We start from the raw sequence: 18800 nt of genomic DNA, 5'->3' as shown, positions 1-18800 counted from the left end.
GAACGGCTCGCGTTTTTGTGGCAGCTTTTTGCCTTTGCGTCGGTTCCTTCTTTCCCTCTTCTTTGAAGCGGCATCGTTCCGTCGCAGCGATGCGGGCCGCTCGGCGCTGATCGCGGCTCCGTTCGAGATGAAGAAGCAGTTCAATCGGATGAGGCAGCTCGCCAATCAAACGGTGGGAAGGTAAGAAGCGCGCGGCTCGCGCGCGCCGTTCCGCAGCGCCACCCCGCCCGCTCCCAAGTTGCCGTTTCATCACGCCTCATTCGCATCGGCGCCTTCGTCGAAGCGCGAAGGTCGTCGGAGCGCGTGGGCGGGAGCGCGCGCGCGCGCGCTACCGCATAGGCAGCGCGCGTGTGGGAGGCGCGTTGCCCCCCCACCCCCACGCGGCCTGCCCGCGGAAAAGCTCGCCGCATCCGACGCGCCAAGCGTTTTCATGGCGCAGTCAGCTGTTTGGAGGGGAACCGCCCCCGCCCCCGCCCCTCCCCTCACGCCCTCGCGACCGGCGTGCATGCCTGGGACGTCAGGTGTCCCGAAGGTCGCGTTTGTCCCTGCGTCACTCGGTCACCGAAGTGCAGGAAGCCGCAGCACAAAACGTCTCACCTTTTGGATTTGGTTTCATTGCACTTGGGCATTGGAGCCCTTTCGGAGCGCTCGGCGTGGCTCGACGTTTATGACAGCGACTTGCTGATTTTTTTTTTCCCCCCATCCTAGCTGTTTGCCTGGCCCCTTCTTTTTATTCTTAGGATTATTTGTTACTCACGCATAAGAGGGCAAGTGTGTGTCATGCTGGTCAAAGAGAGAAGTGGATCCCTGTGTGCGCTGTTGGGTGTGTGCCTTGAAGGGGCGTGGTTGACAGAGTGACATGGCAGCGTCGTCAGGTTGTTTTCTTTTTCTTCTGGCTTTCTCCCATGCCCCCAAAGCGTGCGCTCAACCAAGACTCTAAATGTGCCAAAGACTGGAAAAAAAAAAGAAACGATTTACTGATCACTGGAGTCGAACAGAAGTTCAATTTTGAAAAGCAGACCCGTCCGCCCGCGCCAGCGTATGCATCAATCAACCGGCCGATTTAATCGGCGGATATCGGGTCTTGTCAATTGGTTTTTTCAATTCTTTTTCAGGGCTGACACCTTTGCCGATTGTTTTACAAACAGCAAGAGACAAATATAATGACACTCAAACATAGCCCCCCCTCCCACACCCCCCGCTGACTTTTACAAGCTTCCTTTTGCTTGGACGCTCCCGGACCGTGCAGCGCGCGCACCCTGGGCTATTTTAATAGCATCCGCAAGATGCCGTTATGTAAACCGTCCTCGCCGGCCTTCAAAACAAGCTCTTGCTCCGTATGCAAGCGCGTCACATCCGCTAGCCGACAGCTAGCATGAGCGCAGCTCGACTTTTGCCGAGGTGGCAAGCGAGGCACCGCCGCTCCTCGGTGGAGCCGCACGCATTCTTTGCGGGCTTCGCGCTCTCTCGAGTCCGTCGGCGGTCAGAAGCGAATGCGCTCGAGCGCCCCGTGACGCTGCGAGTGCCTCTCGGAGGCCGCGTCTCTATTTGTTTAGTCTTTAGTTTGCCAACAATCTGCGACTCGCGTTGCCAGGAAACAACTCGAAAGTGCGGTTGACTAAGGCCCGAACGGCGGCCGCTTTGGAAGCGAGCCGAGTTTGCCGCCGCCGTCTCGCGCTCGCATCTCGAGAGCTTGATTACGCCAGCGTGGAACGCTGACCTACTTTTGCCGGACACGTACGGTAAAGTGGCTTTTGCTGTTCTTTTTTTGCTCCCCGTCCCCGCTTGTGGAGCTCAGCTAGAAGTCCAAGCAAGCATCTCTCGCTTCATGTGTCTTTTTGGCCCTGGATCTCACGCCGGTCGGAACCCTGCCGAGGCCCGAGGCCATCATTCTGCTCCGCTGCCCTCCTCGCGGCCTTCTTCGCCGGGCGACGCGTTCTCGCGAGCGCTGACCTACATCGACGGCCTCAATTCTGATGAAGTTAGCCACGTACGATGCTAATAGCGTCCCTCTGTCGTTGTCCACAGTTGTGAATGCTGGTTTGTCAGTATGTGTGTCCTGCGACTGGCTGGCGATCCGTCCGGCGTTTAGTTGGGATGGGTGAAGGTAAGCACGGGAGAAAGTGGAAGGCCTTCAAATGTTCTCTCGTGGCTCTTCCTCTTCTCAAAAGGTCGCAGCCAGCCGGCGGAGGCCGGCTTACTCCGTGCGTAAATATTAGCCCCATTCATTGGCTTGGCGCTCCGTTGATCCGCCGCTCAAGACGCTCAGTGCACTTTTCACCAGATTTCAAGACGCTAATCCAGACAAACATCTTTGCCTTCATCAATGAGTGGCTGGAGAAGGGGGGGGGGGGGGGTTGGCTCAAGCCGAATTGGTGAAAACATTTTGGACAGTTCTGTGCTTGAGCGGCGGATGTCGTCGTGCTATGCCGCCGTTACCTCTGTGACCGTGCATGAACCAACGAATGTGCGCGCCACTGTTGAGTCATCAAGAGCCTCAGGTAGCCGAAAGGCGGCAAAGCGGCAGATGGTCAGCGATAATCATGAGCGCGCGCGCGCACGCACACACACACACCACCGGTGGCGCCTCTCCCACATGTTCGCTTTGCTCCCAGGATCTTTGCACCGCGATGCTCGTCATCTCCAAATGATGGAGACAAACGCACTTGCTTCTGTTGTCGTGACCCAGCCAACACTTTCCCCGTTTCCCTCAAGGCAATCACGCCGCTTTGCCCATCATGCGCTACGTCCTCGCGTGTGGGAAGTCGAAACACCATCAGAAACGCTCACGTGCATTTCCAAGCTAAATCCGAATCATTTATTCTCCCGAATGCCATTCATTTATTTCTGACGCCATGGCTGATATGAGACTTAATCAAGTGTGCAAAATGCCAGAAAGCAAAGCTCGTCCCCCACAAAGCAGTGTGCCCAATTTGCGGGGTTTATTTTGGTCTCCCTCTCTTTGCCGCGGCAATCTGCTCTCGTCTGTTTCGCACGTTTCCCGCGGTCTTAAAAGCGGGCTGGCTACGGGGAGAGTCACGAAATTTGGAGTTGGACCCGCACGAGCATTCGAGAGCCGCTTTTGGGCCACTGTTTTTTCAAAGCCGTACCAGTTACGTACGAGTAGTCACTCAGAAACTCAACTCCAACTCGGCCGTATTTCTCGAGCGCTTTCAAACGAGCAACGCTGCGGGCAAAGTGCTGTGCGCGCAGCCAAAACCATTCATGCAATAACAAACTAGCAAACAGTGCATGAAGAACAAAGACCTAAAAGAAGCCCTAAAAAAATCAATTCTCATGCTGAGTCGAAAGCCAAAGAAGAAGTTTGAAAGATGAACAGCGTAGGGGCTCGCCCGATGTTCATTCCGAAGAGGGCGACCAGCGACGGAAAAGGCTCCGCCCCCTCCGGGCCTCGGCTTAGTTTTCGCTGCCTCCAAGAGCGCGCGGTCCGTTGCGGGCCTGGGGCGGCGGGTATCGGCGATCGGCGGAGGAGCTCGGAGAGCTACGGTGAGGCCAGACCATTTCTCACGCGGTTTAATGTCTCGCTTTCTTGTCTTCAGGGCTGAAAAAACCGAGGTGTTCAGCGAAGACCTCTTGCAGGTAAGAATTGTACCGTGTCAGCTTGCCGCGCGCGCGCGCGTGCGTGCGTGCGCCTTTCAAGCGTGTGCGCGTCGCAGGTGGAGAAGCGTCTGGACCTGGTCAAACAAGTGACGCACGGCACCCACAAGAGGCTAACGGCCTGCCTGCAGGGTCAGCAGGGGCTCGACGTGGAGAAGAAGTCCGTCAAGTCGCCTTCTGTGAGGAAATGATCTCCTTCTATTCCAGACCGAAATACGCGTGTATGTCACTTTTGTGGCACGAGAGCTTTTCGGTCGTACGTTTCCCTCGGCTAGGCCAAAGAGTTTCGGTGGTCCTCGCCACTGTTTGTGATGTGAGAGCAGATGATTTGTCATCGTTTCAGCGGTTAATGCGTGAGAGCATTTGCATTCCGCGTGGGGAATGCGCTCCACCTCTTTGTGTGAAGGTATTTCACTTGGGGTCAGAGCGTTTCCCCCGGGGTGAGCGTGAGAGTCCTTCACGTGCGCCTGATAGAGTGGAAACGTTGCAGTCGTTTGCGTTTGCGCGAGTGTTGCCGTCGTGTGCGTGCGAGACAGTTTTCCTATGAGAGTGTTTCGGTCGTGTGCGTGGGCGGTAAACCCCGACGATGACCTCTGACGGCCGCCCTCGCCTCTCTCGATGACGTGTTTGTGTCTCCGTCGTGGCAGAAAAAGCTGCCACTCAGCATCCTGGCCCAAAGCCTGGTGGAGGGAGCGGCGGTGTTGGGAGATGACTCGCTCTTGGGGTACGTTCGCTCACATTCCTCTCTCTCAACAACCAGACGCGACTTTGCGTCGACTTGAAATCGGGGGGTTTCTCGCTTTTTTTGGCGGGGGGGCTCCAGAGACAATGTTCGAAATGAAAGCAACGAGCAACAAATGCGGGCACTTTTTATGGAAAGGTTCCGTTGTATTTTCACTCATGGCTGCGGCGCTTCATCAGGAACAACGTTGACAATTTCGCCCAACATGCGAATGGGGAACGTGATCGGGTGTCGTCGTCGGCTTCTGCTAAGCTGCGCTCACCTTTTAGCTTGGACATGATGGTTCTTCCGCATGCAGTAGTGCCCTCCTATTTGGATCCTATGACTCGATTGGATGAAGTGAAGGGTTCATAAGGCCAAAAGATGGCAGCAAAGGACAGCTTTTCAACTCCACAAAACAGAAGCTCCTGCAGTCAATTCAACATAGTTCCTTGGCACGAGGATGCCGCAACATGGCGCCAAAGCACGCATTTTTCCATTCGACAGTCACGCTTGGGAAATTCCGAGTGGCTCGTTCGCAGACACATTTTCCGAAGTAGGAAAAGATCCACTCGGTTGTTTAATCTGACGCCGGACGGGCACGGCGCCAAGTATTTGTACGCAAGGCGTGGGGAAAAAGTCCGGGGCTTTCTTTTTCGTTCGGTTTGCCCGCCGCCGAATCCTCTTTGTCCTCGCAACGCCCGTCGGCGCCTTCATTGTACCGGATGTGTCCAAACAGGACGATGCTGAAGACGTGCGGCGAGACGGAGGAGAAGTTGGCCCGGGAGCTGACGGACTTTGAGTCGCAGATCGAGCGAGACGTGGTGGAGCCGCTCTACGCGCTCGCCGAGGTGCCGGGACGCCGCCGAACGCGCCCGCCGGCCGCATGTTGACGGCGTTCTACTGAGCTCGTCTTCCTGCTTCTCAGGTGGACATCCCCAACATACAGAAACAAAGAAAGCACTTAGCCAAGCTGGTCTTGGACATGGACTCGTCGCGAACAAGGTGAAGATGAAACTTCGCTCGGGCTCGTATCTTTGGATGACGGCGTTCTGGTGCCAGCCTCCAAAATCGGTGCCGCGGCGCTCGGCGGAACCGCCGTGCAAATTCGGCCCCGGGGGCCGGTCGGGCGTATTCGGGCGACGTTTGGTAGCCGTGTCCGTCACGAGCCAAAAGTCGGGCCTAAAAAAAAAAGTCCAAGGTGCGACTAATCCTTCGGAACGCCCGCAGATTCCAGCAGTCGTCCAAGTCGTCCGGCCACCCGAGCGCCCTCCAGCCCGGCGCCAAGTCCGAGTCGCTCCGAGAGGAGATGGAGGAGGCGGCCACTCGGATGGAGATCTGCAGGGTCAGACTCGCCGGGCCTCGTGGCACCGTGTCCCGCGTCTTACCCGGGACGCCTTCAAAGAGGCCCTTTGTGGCTCGTCTCGTTTCAGGATCAGCTCTCGGCCGATATGTACGGCTTTGTGGCCAAAGAAATGGACTATGCAAATTACTTCCAGACCGTAAGTACGCGTCTCGCGGCCTCCGGCGGGAAATCCTCCGCCCTCTTTACGCGTGCGTTCTCCCTGCACGCGCGGTCAAAGTAATCCCGCCGCGTCCTTCTTGGAAATCCTTCCGCAGCTCATCGAGACGCAAGCCGAATATCACAGGAAGTCGCTGGAGATTCTCAACAGCATCCTGCCCCAAATTAAGGCGCACCAAGGTCAGTGAGTCAGAGAGCCCGCCCTCACCCTGCGGCGCGAGCGAGATCTCTTTGATTCGGCGAGGAGACGTCGATCTGCCCGACGACTTGCCACCCGCGGTCCGTCGAGTGGCGCCTCGCTTTTCTTCGCCCTTCCTCACAAACGGTCCCGAAGGGCTTCGCATTCCCGCATATGTTGACCTCATCCCCTGGATGAGCGCGAGGAAAAACTCCCAAACCCCATCTGGGGGAAAACGAGAGAGCTTGAGAAGGGGCCAACGACCCGGTCGCCGTGGATTGGACGCCATCTTGTCCCGTCCCGCGTTAGTCAGACACGGAGACGCCGTCCCGGTCGCTCGACGAAGAACTCTTCGTAGCGAGTGGCCGATCCGGCTCTTGTTCGCATCCCACCTCACCCCGGCGAGAGCCCTTCCTCGGCGTTAGAAGAAGACCGTCCGTTTCACGGCGCGTTGGCAAAGTGACAAATTGGGCAGGCGGCGAGGAAGCGCGTTTGTCGATGACCTGAAGTGCGGACGCGGCGCTGCCTTGCAGAGGCGTGGGCGGAGAAGCCGTCGTTTGGCAAGTCTCTGGGGGAGCACCTGAACGTTAGCGGCCGGGAGATCGCCTTCCCCATCGAAGCGTGCGTCACCGTGCTGCTGGAGTGCGGCATGCAAGAGGAGGTAGATCGCATCCGCCGTCACGCCTCGCCTCGCGCGTCCGCCCGAAGCCGGCGCAGATCGTCTGTCGCCCCGGAGAAACGCAATTCGAGGGCGACGACGTTCGCCGACTCGCCAATCGGATCCAATGCGAGAAACGTAGCCGCGGAAAATGGCGCTTGGCGTCGCGCGCCAAACGCGCCATCCAAGTCACGACGCAAAGACGGCGACGGGAGATGTTTGCAAAATGGCGTCGCTCCTCTCCGAATTGGGCCAGGTCCAAATTTCGTGACGACCGCACATACTCTTGGGGGAGAATTTCTCTTTGAGGGAGCCCCGGCGGCGGGCCAAATTGAAAAAGGGGCCGCTTCAAATCCAAAAGGGGGCAGACTTCCTGTGTGGCTTGGCGGCTTGAAACTTTGATGCGTTTGTTCTTTGAGTTTCATTTGTGACGTAGCGTGTGCGCTTTGCAACATTTGCGCGCAGGGCCTCTTCCGAGTGGCTCCGTCAGCCTCCAAGCTGAAGAAGCTGAAAGCCTCCCTGGACTGCGGCGTTCTCGACGTGCAGGAGTACTCGTCCGACCCGCACGCCATTGCAGGTTAACGCCGACAACCGAGATGGCTTCCGTGGCCACGGCGACTACTGCGCCGCCTTTTAAAGGAGACGTGATGGCATTTTTTTTTTTTTCTTCTTGACAACTTCAAACTTGGTGGCATGTGCGTGTGACGTGATTTCACCCCGCCGTTGCAACGAGGCCAATGAATGGCTTCCGCTTGTGGAAGCGGAGCCCGGTGCGTGAGAAAAATAAGCAAATGCGCATCAGGACAAGAAGCGAGAACGCCATTTTTGTTTTTTTCATTCACGGAGGCAGCACTTTGTACGTTCTCTTCTCTTATGTGGTTCGCGTCCGTCTTTATAAAGGAGAACATTTTGGAGTGCTTCTCTTCGTCCAATCGGAAACCCGTGCCGCCCCATTTTTGGGAGCTCTGGAACGCTTTTGATTGCGTTTGCATTCATTTCGGCGGCCTCCCGTTTTGAACCGTCGAACCATTGCACGTGCCTTGAAAAAGAAGAAAAGAATTCAACGAAGCTCACGTGTCTCACGCCCACAGGCGCTCTCAAATCGTACCTGCGCGAACTTCCCGAGCCGCTGATGACCGCCGAGCTTTACGACGAGTGGATCCGGGCCTCCAAGTGAGTCTCTCGTCGGCCACTTCGTTAGGTACGCCCGTTCGAGCCGCCGTCGCCGGCGCCGGGCTCGCCCTACGATGTCCGCGTGTTCTTTTTCAACCGCGGCTCCGATTGCTCAGCGCCCGCGCGAGCAATCGGAGACGTTCCCGAGCTGGAGCCGGAGTCGGCCGAGGAGGCCCGCTCTCTCGGGCGATGCTCGCCGAGCGCGTCGTCTCGGGGGCTTTGCCTTTGGACCCCCGCGGTGAAGGAGCCGAAGGAATAGCGGCTGATGGGGCGGGTGTACCTAATCAATTGGCTTGCCCGAATCTGTCGCCCTCGTTTTCCCGAATTCGACACCGCGGGTGATCCTTCTGTTTCCTCAGCATTCAAGATATGGACAAGAGACTCCGAGCATTGATGGCAGCGTGTGAGAAACTGCCCACGGATAACTTCAACAACTTTAGGTCAGTCACTTCCTTTTTTTTGGGGGGGCGGGTGATGGTGCGGCGGCGGGCATTTGCCTTGCCGAACTGTGAGCGGCAAACAAGAGGCTTGAAGATGTGTGTGAGACCACCACAGATATCTGGTGAAATTCTTCGCCAAACTGAGCGAGTACCGGGACGCCAACAAGATGACGCCCGGCAACATGGCCATCGTCCTCGGCCCCAACTTGCTGTGGACGCGCACCGAGCCGTACGTATCCATAGCAACGGGTCCCTTCTCATCGACGCCGGGCGTTGCGAGCGTGTGGCCCCGCCCCGTCTTTGCAGGGACATGACGGAGATGATGACCACGCTGTCGCTGCAGATCGTCGGAATCATCGAGCCCATCATCCAGCACGCCGATTGGTTCTTCCCTGGAGGTGAGCGTCGCGATTCTCCGGCGCTCTCGCGGCCATCAAATAGCGTGTGTGCGTGTGCGCGTATTGATGCAAGAGCACAATTGTCAAAATAATGACACGCACACGCGCCAGAAGTGGCTTCAAAATGCCGCTAGGTATTTGGAACTGTTGAATTCTTGACATTCTTTTCATAGATGCGGTTTCAAAAAACTGTCCAGTTGCCTTTGTTTATCTAAAAGGTGCTGGTTGGAACGGATGAGCGGCATTTCTATTCATATGAATGTTTGCGAGTATGAGGCTCTGACAGAACCCCCCCCCCCCCCCCCATCCCCCCATCCCTATCAAATCAGAGATGGAATTCAACCTAAGCGGCAGTTACGGCAGCCCCGTCCACGCCAACCACAACTCCAACTACAGCTCCATGCCGTCCCCCGACATGGAGCAGTCGGAACGCAAGCAGCCGCACCACGACCAGAGCCGGCGCCCCCTCAGCGTTGCCACGGACAACATGATGCTGGAATTCTACAAGAAGGACGGGTAATGATGACGCCCCCGCGCGCTTGTCTTTTTTCCCCAATCATCCCCACAGGTGTGCTCTTGACACCGTCTTGCTTCTGTCACCCCATTTCCTGCGGTAGCCGCTCCCCCTCCCCATCCGGCCGCTATCCAGGAATGAATGACACTGTCTCCATGGGGACGCGGCCCCGTTCGCTCCTCAAACATTTCTCCCGTCCTCCCGCGCCCCCCCCCCCCCCCCAGTCGCCGTCACTGTGCTCTCATCAGAAGCTGCCGTGACAGTCGCGAGGGCCCTTTTAGAAGCGCCAAAGAGCAAAGATCATTTGCGTGTCCCGAGCATGCCGTTGAGAAGCGTGTACGTGAAGCAAGTTTCTGACATCGTGTGCCCTTCTTTCCCCCTCCCCCCGTGACCCCCCTTACGAATGCAGCATTAGGAAAATCCAAAGGTACTGTATCATGGCCTCTCCCCACCCTCGCCTCTTTCCCACATGCTCATTTCCACTTTGTGGCTTTACACTGCAGCTAATGCTTCTTTCGCACGTGTGTGTGTGTGTGTGTGTGTGTGTGTGTGTGTGTGTGTGTGTGTGTGTGTGTGTGTGTGTGTGTGCGTGCGCCTCCAGCATGGGCGTGCGAGTCATGGATACTTCCTGGGTGTCGCGCAAGGGATCGTCCACGCTGGCCCGCAAGACCTGCTCCACCCCCGCGGGCGCCGACTCGCTCGCCGCCGCCGAGCCGGCCGGCGACTTTGCCCCCTCGCCGGCCGCCACGCCGCCCCCCGCGGAAAGGATCGTCGGGTAAGACGCCGATGCTCGGACTGCCGCTGCCGCTTCTTGCTCGCATCGTCATTGGTCTGTTCACCGCCTTCATCGGATGCTCCAAAAAGATTGACACCTCGCTGGATTTCATGCATGCTAATACGGTGGTACTTTGACTTACAAATGAGCTGAGGTCCAAGAGACTTTCGAGATTTGCTTTCTTTTTTTCATCTGTGTGTGTGTGTGTCCCGAGTTGCGAGATTTGAGGTTTAAAGTCACAATTCTTCATTTCCAGTAGTATGCTGGCAGACAATGCAAAATGCCATTGATGGGCTCCTGAAACGCACGTCAAAGTGGCAGTCGTCACAACTGTTGACAGGGTTCCTGCACATCCTTTCGAAGAACCCTGAAGCTCAAAACGAGGCCTTGAAGACATGACCTTTCACGTTCATTCTTTCAAAAGTCTTGGAAAAAAAAACATTCACGCGTGAGAGGTCGGATTTTCTGAATGTAATTGGTCTCTCACCTTAAAGTAAATTAACAACAGCACCCAAAAAATTGGGCCTTCGGCGAATGACTGGCGTGACGTTAACATCGGCTTGGCAGGAGCACCAAAACGGTGACGTGGCCTTTGTCACATCACCCAATTTCAAGCTGCTTTTTTGACCTTTGACCTTTTACGATACCACCGTGTTGTGCTCAAGTGCCGTGTCGCACATTGCTCGTTCCTTTGAACGGAGGACGAAAATGGCGTTTTCCGTCGATTTCACCGCGGAACGATGATTTGAGAGTCAGAGAACCGACTCAACTCATAAGTCAAAGCACCACTGCCTTGACATCCAAGGTGGCTTTGCTTTCATGGCGACTCCGCCCCTTTTGTCGGAAATACGGTATCACGTGATCGGTCGCCCTCCCCTCAAGAGGGCTCGCGTGACTCTTTCAGCTGGCGTCTGTGCCACGCTGCCAGGCGACCGTGGGAGCCGCCGTGCGAGCGGGTCACGTGGCTTCGGGGGCGCCAAGCGGCTTTTGCCAAAGTGTCGCCCTCCCCGCAGCTCCGAGCGGCGTGTGGACTCACGCTTGACGGCTTTGCCAGCCTCTTTCCGTTGCACTTCCTTTGCGCTTGTGTGTGTGTGTGTGTGCGCGCGCATTTACAATTGGGTTGTGCAAGTAATCGGAGTCCAATGGACATTGCAATGGAGTTGAATGCAATTTTCGCAAAGATTGCCATTTGTTTCGCTATAATTCATAAATATGCTTGTTTTTTTTGGGGGGGGGGGTTGCGTTTGTCAAAGAATATATGGGAAGAGGATGGCATCTGAAAAAAAAAGAGAATCTTGATGAGATGATTTTTGGCGCCCGGTCCAGCCCTCATCCGCTGAGTGTGTTGCACCAGCCGCACCGCCCACCAGCAGGCCTTCTTTTTCTCTTTTTTTTCTTCTTGATTCGGACCAGCTAAACAATCACCCCCCCCCCCCCCCGCTCCCCCCCATCATCCGCACAGCTTGTCCTCCTCTCGCGCCAGTTCTTCTCCCCGTTGAGTTCTTCTGTGCTGTCTATTCTCTTAATATCCGCAGCTCAGACGTGTCGCCCAATCGGCCGGACACCTCCCACGCCCACCCGCCGCCCCCCTACCCCGCCGCCTCCCACCACCAGCACCACTTCTACCCCAAGCCCCCTCCCTGCGCTCGTCCGGTAGCGCCCGGCCCCGAGTCGCAGCCCCCGGCCTCGCCCCCGCCGCAGCGCTGGTCGGGCTTCACCCCGCCAGCGCCGCCGCCGCCGTCCTCCTCCTCTTCCTCCTCGTCCTCGTCGCTCGACATCAATTCCAACCCCAAGCCCAGCTGCCTGCACTTCCCCAAGCACAGCCCGCCCGGCGACGGCTCGCGGGCCCCCCCGGCCGACACTAACGCGTCGGCGCTCTACATCAAAGCCCCCCCGGTGCTCGCCCGCCACGAGCCGTCGCCGGGCAACCCCCCTAGCCTCCCTTCCTGCGCGCCCCCGCCCCTCCCGTGGGCCGCCTGTCCGTGCGCCAGAGAGAGAGGACTCCCCCGGCTGACTAGGTAAATATGACGCACCCCCGAGGGCGAGCGCCGCCCTCTCGCCTCGCCTGCCTGCTGGCTTTTCTTTCTGCCGTTTTCCTCGCCCCCTTCCTGCGGGGCGGATCGGTTTCAAGGCGACCGAGGCTTGCGCCGCTCGAGCCATAAAACGAGAATTTCCTCGACAGATATTTTGAGCAGAAAAGTCAGCGCCGAAGCGTGCGCAAATGATAAACCGCGACATCGCCGAGGTTTCGCTGCACGCTTATGACAGGGAACGAAAACTCGGGCGTGATTTTAAAACCGTCGCGCTGAGCTGCGGTGTCTTCCCGCAGTGCAAAATCACGAATGGAGCACTGGAAATGGTCCTCGGGTGTGAGTGTGAGCGCGGATGGTCGTTGGTCTCTGCGTGCCCCGCGACGGGCCGGCGAGCGCTTCAGGGTGCGCCCCGAAGACGGCCGCTTCCGCCCGCCGTTGCCCGTGTTCCGGAAGAAGCGAATGTCGGGTCGTTTGTCGGGTGGCTATGTTAATTGTTTTTCAAAGCCTTGGCGAGAAAAGAAATCCAGAGTCCGCGAGGATGATGACGGCATCTGAATGCATCGTGCGCGTGCATTTCGCAAAGCAAATGCTGTCAAACTGGCCGCGGCCTTTTCATCGCGGCGTCTCCGATCGGCGGCTGGGACTGAACTTTGGTGCCTTTGTGCTTTTGCCAGCTCGCTGAAGGGGAACGAGCTCTCCCCCGTCATCGGCCACAAGGGCTTCCAAGCGGCCGGTCCGACGGCGCCCCCTAACTGCAGTCCGCCGAGCAGCGGTCAGTGCTCCCGCCCCGCGGAGCGCAAAGGTCCTCTTCGGCTCTTTGTCTGGTGCGGTGACGGGAATTGACGCCGTGTGATTTGTGCTCCCAGGTTCCAAAAAGTTGGCCCCCGTGCCTCCCAAGGTCCCGCACTGCCAGTCGGGCGCCGTGTGCGAGCGCTCCGCGGGTCAGCCGTCACCGGTCAGCCCGTCGCCCGCCCCGCCCGGCACCCCCTCCCCTTACGGATTGCTCTGCGGCAGCCCGGGCCAGTCGCTGCCCCCTTCGTCCCCGGCTCGGACCCCTCCGGCGGCGCCCCGCTCCCTTTCGTCCCCGCCCTCGCTGACGGGGACGCTCGCCAAAGCGCGGCCCGCCCCCAAGCCCAGGCAGAGACCCAGCCTGCCCCCGCCGCAGCCGCCCGGCATCCCCGTCGGGTTCGCCGGCCAGGCCCCGCCGCCGGAGCAGGTCCTCGCGGATGGACCGTCGCCGGGGGAGAGCACGTCAACGGGTAAACATCAGACACGGGTGGCGCCGCAGCGGCCTCGTGTAGGCTTGAAATCGCCGTCCCTCGATGAATGGCCGTTTTTTTTTGAGGAAAGATAGGCGATTGCGGAGAGTCGCAAGCGTTTTGGAACCGCTTTGGCCTTCTCCTGCCAAGGGCTGCCATCAAGTAGCGCAACCGAGAATACGCGCGATCTCGCTCCTTGTTCAGCATGTGATGTCGAGAGCATTACAGATAACATTCGAACCGGGGTATGAAACTTGTCACTCAAGTGCCATATCCTGGTTTTGACCCGAGAAAACCAGCCGGCATGCGACGGCTTTTGTCGGCGCGGTCCGGAGCGTGACACTCGGAGCGAGGCCGACGGTTACGTTGCCCGCTTGGAGTTCAAATCTTCTGCCCCGAATAATATTTCTGCTCTCTCTCATTTTCTACACTTCATCCCCATCCACGTCGCTCCATTTTGTCTGCGTCCTCCTCTCGTTCACCGTCCACCCGCCACGCATTAGACATCTTCAGTTACGAGATCCCCTCCATCAATGTCAATCTGGACAGCCTCATCGACGAGTTCAGCGGCGCCCCCTGCAGGAGGTCCCTGCCCGCCACCGAGGAGGCCGCGCCCGAGGAGGAGCGGCTGGCGACCACTCTATGATCGCCGCCGAAGGCCTGAGGGGAAAACGCGCCGCTTGGCCTCATCGATTTCAATTTAAAAAACGGAAAGAAAAAGGGTCAAATGGCACTCGGGACAAAGCGATGCCTTGAGGAGGGAAGAGTGGATTCGAGCGCGTTCCTTCTTTTTTGCTTTGTTGAAGAGTGGTCTTGCCGTGGTCTGTTGATCCCTCTTTTTGCTTTGCCTTCAATGCGATTTTGTTGTATGCTGAGGACTTTGCTTGCATCGAGCGTGACATGAATGTGATGAATTTGCCATCTTTGATGCGCATGGGGTTGATTTCCTCAAATAGTGGCCTCGCGCATTTCCGACCTTTTTCTTTTTTGTTAGTTTTTAGCTCATCTGACGACCAGCTATCTATTAGGGAATTTTGGGGGGGGGGCTGGGGGGGGGCGTTGTCTCCATCTGCCTATTGCAGTATTTATTTGAGGAGGCCGTTAATTTTTTTTCTCAAATGGGAACACAGCCGACGTCTAATATTCTGCAACTTTTGTTGTTGTTGAAGCGTTGACCATTTTTCTGACGCGTCCTTTGCATCAATGTCAACTTTACAGATGCCAGCTCCTCTCCAATTGCAAAAAAAAAAAAAGGGAGGTGTTTAGTTTTTTTCGAGAGTGGGTGAGGCACGCGCTGGCCAATTTCAATTGGAGATGACATTCCATCCTTCCAGGTCATTGCCCCCACCTCATCCCTCTTTCTTTGAGGGAGAAAAAGCGGGATCTATCTATCTATCTTTTTTTTGAACTCTAATACTCGAATTGGAATGATACCTCATTCTTTTGGACTTGTTTGCTTGTTTGGAAGCCTCATCTCTCCTCTGTGGAGAAGATGTGGTTTCGAAGGGGGGGGGGGGGGGGCAAGGCATGCATCTATGCGAGGAGAGTGTTTCTTTTTCTGCGGTGGGTGGCAAATGCCGCGTCCTCTCCGGAGCCCTAACCTGCGCGTTGTCCGGATGGATCGTCACGTGCTGCTCTCGACTCGGTGATTCATTTTCTCGGGAGGCGTCCATTTGAGGAAGTCGTTTGTAGTCGTAGCTCGGACACATGATCAGTACCACAGACTCTCTTTTTGAACCAGCGCAGTATGAGTAGAATGCGAGCGGAAAATTTGGGGAGTATCAACAAGGCGCCGGACCCCCAAATTTGGCAATTTATTTGGGGGAAACGACTCCACACTGCCTTTTATGTTCAAGTGCTTGCGGCTCAGTCCCCCGCATGTAAATACGATGATGACGCGACAACAAATTGACTATACAGATATATTGGAGAGGAACGGCCGTCTGCGCGAGGCGTAGCTCCGTTAGCTGTATATACGTGCACATGTTTGTCACTCGCGCGTAGACCAAGTGAGGTTATTTTTGTCCCAGGTGGAACAAAAGGGACGCCCTTATTTATTGATTACCTACTTACTTAGGCTACAATCAGTTGTGTTTTGAAAATGTGAGAAGTTGAAAAAATGTGCACACTGACAACCCCCCCCGCCCCCCTTCTGTTGCGTAGTTGTTCACTGCGAGGCGGACAGGAAGTGAGACTTGAGGTTGCCTTTCTTTCTTTCTTTCTTTTTGGGAGTGAAAATGTCTGAAGTGCAATTACAGTTTTTCCCCACCAAAGGCAGTTGCGGCGACCCACCTGCAGGTGTCAGCAATGAAGATTTTTCACCTTCACCCCATTCCGTTTGGGCGGAGCATGGCATCCGAGTTTGAACAACAAAGAGGACCTTTTCATCAACGTCGCTTGTATATTTTGGATTGTATTTATTTATTTATTGAGTGACGCATGTCACGGCATATATTCTCGAGGTAGTTGTGCCGATCAAATGGCGACATTGCAAGTGCCCTCACACTTTTTTTTTTTTTAACAACTATGGTCACATGCTTGGATCTACCGGGAGGCTGATAGAATGTGACACAGTCAACAAACGATATGATTGAGTTGTTTTCGTTTTTAGTAGACCATGTATGAACATTAGACAAACAGTATTACTGTAACGCGATGCCGCCTCCATTCGCCAAACAGGCCGCAAACTCTGAGACTGCACAATTTGGTCATTTGCAAGAGCCCCGACGCCACCCCCAAAACTTCACCTGGTTTAAATCCGGTCCCCGACCACCGGTCCGCGGGCCGGCATCAGGCCGCGGGGAGACAGACCCGCGAGCTGTGCTCCGAGCACATTTAACCCATCGGACGTGGCTTCAATCGGAGTCCACCCTCCATGTTGCTTTGCGAGTCGAAGTCAACAATAAATGAAAGAAGCAGGAAACGTACAGCGAAAGGCACGGCTCGACGGGCAGCCGTGACTTCCGAAGATGAAGAGATTTGGACAAGAGAAGTTCCTCCCCAGGCGACGTGGAGGAGGAAGCCGTTGTCCGGGCTATGCCGTCAAAAACAAGGCGATGCAAGAAACCTGTTGAATCGTTTGAACAAGTCGCACACGAGTGCTCAAGTGGAAAGCGTGAAAGAAAGCGAGCAGAGTTTGCAGAGCCCGCCCGCGGAAACGTGAGCATATTCGTCGCTCGCAGCTGGCCGGCAGCCACCCAGCGATCGTGTCCCCTTTGCAAGTAGCCACCATGCTAACGCCTTACGTACTCGGAGCATCACTTCAGTCTTATTAGGTTTGCATTGTTTCTTCCTGATTGGTCCATTTCTTAGTCCTTCTCGGTGTCATTTTATTTTCCTTCACATTTGTTGTGCAGTCGAAGAACATTGTTTGAAAGGAATGAAGGTGAATAAAATGTTGACAATCTCATCATCTCTGTTGTCAGCCGTGGTGCTTTAAAACGGGCCATTTCAAAGCAATGGGGGAAAAAAACGGTTGCCGGTCCGCAAACGGCGCAGCAACTTGTCTCAACTGGTCTGTGACACAAAAAAAGGTTTGGGGGGGGGGGGGGGGGCACCGGTTTAAATGAGGCACAAACGACGAAGGGGAATCCTGGAAAAGCATGCGCCTTGATCAGTCTTTTGGATCGTGGATTTTCATTTGCTTCGGTCATTCTTATTTTGGTGGTAAAATGGTTGATAAAAAGCAAAATGTGACGTTTGAAAGAAATTTGAATAAGACAGAAATGGATGCATTTTTTTTTTTTATCGAGAAATGAGGTCGAAATTGGCATTGCTGTTGATTGAAATGAAGTGAGTTGTCACAAGGGTTGTTTCGGTTTGATTTCCGTCCTTGTGGCAAAAGCGGCTGCGATTTTTCGGTCGAGCGGGCTCGGAGGCATCCGTCGACTGCCAGTAGAATACGTCAGCGTGTGCCCCAACTGAATTGAAGCAACCGAGTGACTTTTTCCAAGAAAGGTGTTGCAAGACTGCCCCCGATTTTGTGGCTCATCGAGGCGTGGCGCGCTTGGGGGAGTGGAAACCTCCTCGCGGGTGACCTGCAAGACTGGCCCGGCGGGATGACACACCAGGAAAAGTTGAGCGCTTCCATCTCGGCGTGGTGCGATCACACAAAACACGTCCTGGCCTCGGGACGAAGTGAGCCACGTGCGAGTCACGTCAGCCGTTCGGGCCGCTCAATCTTTGCGTTTGCCGTGCACAAAGCTCTGTCCATAAATATCAAAGAGTGCCCGATATCACGCTGTGCCAAATGATCAAACGTAAAAAGTCTCGTTTGGGAACACCATCTGTGTCGTGTACGATGAGCATTTTGGAAGCTCCGCTTTGACCTGGCTCTTTTTGTTGTTGTTGTTGCAGGACACAAGTTTGTGCACTCCCACGGAAGTACAGCGAGCGGTTTGTCTGTAGCCGTTCATATACGGCACGTCGTGTCCACCGACTCCGAACTAGGCCAATAGGATCCATGGCAAAACGGCGGCCACCAGTGCCATCGTGGTAAAGGCTGAGAGCAGCACCGCGAGGCACCGAGCCGTGCCGCACGGCCGGCGCCGGCGCCTTCTCGGCGGCCGCTCCGCCGTCGGCGCCGCGCCGAAGGCGTCGTCCTCCGTCACGGGTCTACCCCGAGCGCCGATGACGAAGACCTCCGAGCCGCCGCGCGGACTCGGCCGGACGAGCCTCGGCCGAAGGAGGCCCTCGCCGTCCCCGCAGAAGAAGCGCCGGAGCCGCCCGGAGAAGGAAGCGGGGGCGGCGTCGTCGCCGTCCTCGTCCGGCCGGGTGAGCGGCGCGCCCGCGGGCACCTCCAAAGTCTGCCCTCCTCTTTCGGCGTCCTCCTCGGGCTCCCCCTTGCCCTCCGCCAAGGCCGGCGGCTCGCTCCGCCGCTTCTTGATGAAGGTGAGGTGTCTGCACACGGGACAGGCCAGGGTGTGCCGCGTTTGACCTTCGACCTGGATGCTGAGCAGCAACTTGACCAGGCAGTCGTGGCAGAACGCGTGCCCGCAGCTCAGCGTTCTCTCCGTCCCGCGCGGGCTCTCGTAGCACACCGGGCACTCGCGCGTGTCCCCCGGGGGCTCGTCATCCTTGTCGAGTGACATGGAAAATAGAAGTCAGGACATCGGTGAGTCGATGCAGGTACAGGAACTGCGTTTGTGCGTCTTACCTCACCTGCTCCTCCGCGTTCCTCGCTCCTCACTGGGCGGGGACGACTCTTGCAGAACAGGACCCGCCACCTGTGGCCCGGGGCGGGGCGGGGTGAACCACCAGCGAATTTATCCTATCAATAGCTGACGAAATCCCATCGGTGATAAAAGGGCCGTTCAACCACGGTGGTGCCTCGAGATAGAAGAAGACGTTGATTTCGATTTGTGACCTCACTCTTAAAAGAGAAGGAGAATTTGGGATTGGCGCTGTCTGACGTGTACAGACTTTGACGGGACGTTTGACTGCGGTTTGAACAAATGGCGCCGCGGTGTGATGAAAAATGGCCACGATTTCCGTGCGTGATTTCTTCAAAAG

General features: G+C 56.4%; 2 protein-coding genes across 6 annotated transcripts; one reads left to right on the top strand and one right to left on the bottom strand.

Annotated features, from left to right (window-relative positions):
- The first annotated feature begins 36 nt into the window (after positions 1–36).
- LOC147192244 (rho GTPase-activating protein 44-like) lies at positions 37–16701 on the top strand. 5 transcript variants are annotated; one of them, XM_086132613.1, is made up of 22 exons: positions 37–180; positions 3561–3600; positions 3678–3797; positions 4266–4342; positions 5079–5190; positions 5268–5344; positions 5570–5684; positions 5773–5841; positions 5960–6041; positions 6573–6700; positions 7163–7274; positions 7789–7870; positions 8230–8310; positions 8426–8539; positions 8617–8708; positions 9038–9224; positions 9632–9649; positions 9824–9997; positions 11533–12015; positions 12705–12802; positions 12897–13289; positions 13793–16701. In XM_086132613.1, the coding sequence occupies exons 1-22, from the start codon at positions 128–130 to the stop codon at positions 13933–13935; spliced, it is 2850 nt and encodes a 949-aa protein (XP_085988739.1). In that variant the 5' UTR covers positions 37–127; the 3' UTR covers positions 13936–16701. The 5 variants fall into 5 exon arrangements, with proteins under 5 accessions (XP_085988739.1, XP_085988740.1, XP_085988737.1 ...); XM_086132614.1 differs by lacking the exon at positions 9632–9649; XM_086132611.1 differs by having other exon boundaries at positions 8230–8708.
- LOC147192243 (RING finger protein 222) lies at positions 15880–18438 on the bottom strand. The gene has a single exon (XM_086132626.1). It carries the CDS (start codon positions 18377–18379, stop codon positions 17735–17737), a length of 645 nt encoding a protein of 214 aa, XP_085988752.1. The 5' UTR covers positions 18380–18438; the 3' UTR covers positions 15880–17734.
- Positions 18439–18800: the final 362 nt, after the last annotated feature.

This window comes from Hippocampus guttulatus, chromosome 16 (genome assembly GCF_054856545.1).
Source record: "Hippocampus guttulatus isolate MCC_2025c chromosome 16, RoL_Hgut_1.0, whole genome shotgun sequence".
Lineage (NCBI taxonomy): Eukaryota > Metazoa > Chordata > Actinopteri > Syngnathiformes > Syngnathidae > Hippocampus > Hippocampus guttulatus.
The sequence above is the reverse complement of the archived record's forward strand: the minus strand, read 5'-3'. Positions and strand labels throughout refer to the sequence as shown.